Consider the following 5,595-nt stretch of genomic DNA (forward strand, 5'->3'; position numbering starts at 1 on the left):
ACACACACTCACAAACACACAAACTAACCCATCTAGAATGTGACCTTCACATTTACCTGAGCTTGTGTTGTGTAATTACAGTATTTGGTACTGTGTTTACAATGTTGGGGAAATATTACAGCTCTCACTTTTGTTTCAGGTATTAGATAAAACACCAATCCCTAGAGGCCAAGAACACTCTGTGCAACTAGATAAGCTAATTAAACAAGCACAAACACAGACATGTGCTGTTAAATATATTCACACTTCCTGATCATGAGGGAGGAGATCTTTGAGAGCAACAATTCTCCAAAGGCATCCTGCTTCAAACTGAAAGAGCTGGTGAGACAGAGAAATGGGGGGGGGGGGTTGAAGAATAAGGGAGAATGTTTTCCAGGGGGAACGTGAATAGATGAAGAGACTCTGCAGACAGAGGAGGCCTTGTTGTGGGTCTCATTTAGAGGAGGGGGTTGAGGGCTGAATATGCCTGCTGAGAGATCGACAGGCTTCTTTCAGCAAGAGACACCCTCTCATACCCCCCCTCCCTCCCAGCCTCCCCCATCTCCATCTTTCTCACATTGCACTGCCCAGTAGTCATGGGTACATTGTGGGAGAGAAATGACAGTTAGAGGGAGACAAAAGCACATTCTTAAACAAAAAAGGTACATGTTCCTCATGTTTTTGCATTCATCATTAACTCTTAAATGACAGTTTTAGGTGACTTAAATATTGTATTGTGTACAGCTAATGAAGTTAATGAAATAGTGTGTGAATTTTTAAAGGGAGGAGAAAAGAAAACCAATGCCTCGCCTATTTGCACTTGTGTACTATAGAAGTCCAAATGAAAAGCAGCTCCTGTGTGACCAGAAAGAGACAGACAAGGATGAGTAGGGTGAGACTGAATAAAAGGAATAAAAGGGTAAAGTACTGAAGGGAAGAAGTGGTCTGAGAAAAACAAGGGCCTCAGTGTTTGTTATCTGTTTTCTCTCGTCTCCACGTCTCACTCCATTGTTTCTCCACATACACACCACAAACACACAGCCTTGCATGCAAGTTTGCTGCTAGCGTGTGTTTTGAGCAGACTGTAGACAACCTGAAGAGACTGTGTCAAACCTGTAGAAACATGCCACCCGGGCCGTGGCCAGCTGCTTGTGTTTAAGGCAGAAACTGTGACACCTGCTCTCAGTTGGGATAGGAGAGGGATAGAAGGACCTGGTGAGGGTCGGCCTCACTGCAGGAATGTAGGCCACGTGCTCCCCAGTGCTTGACGGGTCCAGACAGACCTCCAGCCATCTCATAAAGCTGCATCACACTCGCCCTGTGACCCCATTTTTTTACAGACACAAACATCCATTCTGTACTGCAGCGCTGGTGCAGGAGATGAGGATGAACAAAAGGAGGAAATGGGGTTCAGATAGTGTTAATGGACTCATGCCAAGCTTTTCTTTCCCCTCTGGGTAGCAGGCTGAGTGGATGTCGAATGTTTCACATAAAGGGCTCCGCCTATGTTTATTGAAGTTGAATTACAATACATAATGGATATATTCACTTTCTTTAGTCATTATAAAGTTATTAACTATGTATTACTATTTTTTTTCTTTCCTGCAGTTCTACCTGCAGGCGCGGTTGTCATGGCGAGGAGCTCGGCTGTTGCGCCCACTAATACAGTTCCTCTTAGTGATGATCGCAATCTACACCGGCCTGACACGCATTTCTGACTACCGTCACCACCCCACTGATGTCCTCACAGGCTATATCCAAGGAGGCCTCACTGCGTATTGGGTGGTACGTCAAAAATCACTGTTTTCTAAATAGTCTTGAGTTATCTCTGTCTTCACAGGATGTGTTTCTCTCTGCTCTCTGTTGACTGAGTTAGCTTAAACAATAGGCTCTCTCATTTTCCTCTCTGTGATCTCTCATGGTCTTTATAAACAGTGAATGATTGACAGCGTGTGTGGTCTGTGTATAGTTCCTGACATATTTTGTGTCTGTGCCTGCAGGCCTTCTACATCTCCTCCATGTTTAAGCCCTGCACCCGTCCAGACCTGTCTCCCACTAGCACGTCCATGGAGAGTCCACTGTCCAGCCAGCAAACTGTCTGTTAGCAGATGCATGCAATAACTCCAGGAATCAGAAGATAAGAGAAGATGGACTGCAGAAAGACAGGGAGAATGTCAGATAGCACAGGTGAGGGGCAGAGAGAAGGGAGAAACTTAAATCTTTAATTAAGGGAATCATTCTTAGAGAAGGATATGATTAAAGATGACAATATAACACATGCATGCTCTTTCAGGCATACTGATACACATGCAAACATACATTCACACAGTAATCTAACATGTTCACACACTCACACATGTGAAATACAAGAAGCACATTTGACTGTGAGTCAAACCCGTCCAGTGAAAAGAACTGCATAGAAATATTACAGATATTTTTTTATATATGAAAAAAATAAAATAAAAATGTTATATTTTTCAAGAGGATTTTTTTTTTAGAAGCTGCTAATGTTAATAGTTTCCAGTTTTAACTTGTTTTCTTCTGTTATGGAGGCATTTGGTCAGTGAATTTAGTAAAACTGGTCACTTTTTGGTTTTGGGTGAGAGAGGGAAAAAACGGCAGCCTCCTCTTTGTTTTTGATCCTCTGCTAGTCTTGGAAAACATCACCCAGCACCCCAGCAGCTGTGAACTGAGACCATCAGACCTCAGATATAAAAGACGGCTCTGTACCAAGTGACAGAACTGACAGTGATAATGAACAAGCACTGGCTTACACTTCTAACCATTTTACCTTCAGTGGCCTGATGTGCCACTGCTGTAATCAGACTGCCCTGCATCACTATGACTCAACAACAGCCTGTGCATAAGCAGAGAAAAAAAACAGTATTTGTGCCGTGAGACAATGTTATCTTTCTTTTTTGTGTAACTAAGGTAGTGATGGGGAGTAATCTGACCAAGTAACTTACCTACCCTATCACCTTTCTGTACTAACCACTTTGATTGTGTCTCAGAGGTGGAGGTTTGACTGAATTTTGTAACCTTTTACTTTTGCCCCTGGACTCTCTGAGCTGCACCTTGATTTATGCCACTCTGACAGGAGAGCCGACATGGCTGCGACCCCAGCGGCTCTCCTGTGCATCTTTATTAATAGCACTTGAACGTACTTAATGGAACCTTCTAATTATAATCAATATTATATATTTTATCACAACTTTGAATAATCAGTGTTTATTTGTTAATGTCAGACTCATACACTATGTTTTTTCTTGAAATGATAATTATTCAAATTGAATGTAAATAGCTATTTCATTTTATAAACCACACAGAATTTCAAAAGTATTAGTTCCAGTTTTGGACCGTTTTTACATGTTTATTAAGTGTTTGTATTTACGTTTGTGTTGATCAGGTACGGAGAGTTACTATTGTATCTGTTGTAACTACTAGACTGAGCCACAGATATTATCAGAAAGCTATATTTTTTGTGCTCCCAGTTATTGTTATTTGTTTGTTTTGTCTGTGAATGCCGGAAAGGCAGAAATAACCACTGTACTCAAAAAACCAAACCAATAAAATGAATGTTGAATGTTTTTAACCTCTTCTGTCCTCTATTATTTCTAGTGTCAGCAAACGGAAAAGGAATGCACCACACTCCCTCTCATGTCTACCCAACTCACGCATACTTAATCTCAGTGTCACAATATTTATGTCACCTCACTTGTCTCTGGCTAAGCATAGTTCATAAAATAAGCCATTTGTAAGTCAGTTTTTTTAGAAACAGGATATCAGTCTGTAAGGAGGTAAGAAAATCTGTGATGAAACAAAAGTAAACACTGAAATGATAAGTGATGTGTTTGGAACTCCAGTGCTCTCCTGGTTTCTTTTATTATGACTCTCTCTCTCTCTCTCCCTCTCCCCTTCCCACCCTTCCTCACTTTGCCCCTTCCCTGCTCTCAGTCCTTTTTGAGTGCAGTGGAGCATGATGAGCTGTTTCAGGGGGTCATGCTACCATGGAGATGCTTAGCCAGATACAGGTTGGGGCGTCTAAAGCCTTTTCTTTCATTTCTTTTTCTCTCTCTCCGATCCACTTTCAGGCAGAGGGAGGAGAATAAAAAGCAGCCAAGATCAGACAGAGAGGGCAAATGAGAGAGAGGGAAAGCTTCAGTAATGGGTTTGTACATAACGCTGAGGTAAGGGGGACAGACGAGCAGGAAGAGTGGTCCAGTAATGAAGGAAAGGAGTAATGGAGCAGTTGGCAGAACAGATGGGGCGGGAGATATGGGAGAGAGGGTGATGGGTGTGGGGTGTCGGGGTGGGAAGGAATGTGATTGTGGTTTTCAGGCCTGTTTTGTTTCATAATACTGTAACTAAGGAGACACATTTCATTCCTGAGCAACGTATATGCCTGTGCTTGTGTGACAGGTTCTTGTCTATCTGTGTCTGCCTCACTCCTTGTTATTGTCTTATGTTTAGGTGTGTGTGACTGAGCTGAGCGAGAGGCAGGCTGCTCCACTGAGCTGAACTTACACACCCTGTCAAACATGACATCTCGTTTACACTGTGACTGGCATCCTCCTCGCATACCCTTTGACTCTAATGAAAATGAACGGGGGTCGACAAGCAGAGTCACATTCTGTATGTTCAGATTACTGCGGGCCAGGCAGAAGGGCCTCACTATTTACACTGCCGTAACTGTGCACACAGTAGAAACAGTAGCCAGGCACTGTGGCCATTTAGAATAGAGCTCATTTGAACTCTTATCTCAACAGATGAAAGCCATTACTGTCCACATGCTTCACTGTGAAAGAAAACTAAACCCACTTTCTCCCTCTTCCTCATACTTAATTTTGGGGATTCCCTGATAAGATTATGATTTTTTGTAAAAAAGGACAGGTGCAAAAATAGCAAGGCGGATGCCATGCTGATCCAAATCAACGTACAGATTAGTGTGCTGGGGAAGTCACGTAGCTCACCTGCATATCTCTTCATGTTTGAGGAACGGACACTTGCATTATACATGATGTCTACGTCTGACACTGATAACAGGCTTGTGCAGCTCTGCCGAATTCCACTTCCGAAACTCTGCCTGAAGTGAAGAAATAGCCTTTTTGATGGAGATGTAAAACATACAAAATTCAACCTATCTTTGTTTACTACCAAGTAAATGCTGCTCAAAGCTGTAAATTGATTCCACTGTGAAGAGGAAAAGAAATTTGGTTGGAAATGAATTTTTTGTTAAGTAAGTGCTTTTTGCTGTGGGTCTCCAAGGCATTACAGACGTAGTCTCTGGAACTCTGGCCTTTTATCCAGCTGTAGTCCAATTCTTAATAGAATTAAAAAGGATTAATGGGCTCTTTAGTATTCTCAAGTCCAAGCTTGCCCCCCTAGCCTCACTGCTATGCATATTTCAAAATCTCCCATAGTAATGACAGTCAGTGAATGCACTAGCTGCAGCCATTAGGGCTGCAAGTGGGCACATTGGGTCCTGATATGAGTCTGTGAAAGACATTAGTTTGCATGTTCCTGTTTGGATAAATCTTGCGTCCCCTTTTTTCTCTCTCTGCTTTTCGGGGATTAGGATGTGCCAAGCCAGGTGGGTCATTGAATAAGCAAAGACAT

General features: G+C 42.4%; 1 protein-coding gene across 1 annotated transcript in view; it reads left to right on the forward strand.

Annotated features, from left to right (window-relative positions):
- ppap2d (phosphatidic acid phosphatase type 2D) overlaps nucleotides 1–3,566 on the forward strand; it is a gene marked incomplete in the record, with an annotated part of 16,445 nt that extends 12,879 nt beyond the window's left edge. The window contains 2 exon segments of the mRNA XM_035655228.1: nucleotides 1,588–1,764; nucleotides 1,980–3,566. Of these exon segments, the coding sequence (XP_035511121.1) occupies nucleotides 1,588–1,764; nucleotides 1,980–2,084 (282 nt within the window).
- Nucleotides 3,567–5,595: the final 2,029 nt, after the last annotated feature.

Source organism: Morone saxatilis, unplaced genomic scaffold (genome assembly GCF_004916995.1).
Source record: "Morone saxatilis isolate NCDOM2014 unplaced genomic scaffold, NCSU_SB_2.0 Contig14, whole genome shotgun sequence".
Taxonomy (NCBI): domain Eukaryota; kingdom Metazoa; phylum Chordata; class Actinopteri; family Moronidae; genus Morone; species Morone saxatilis.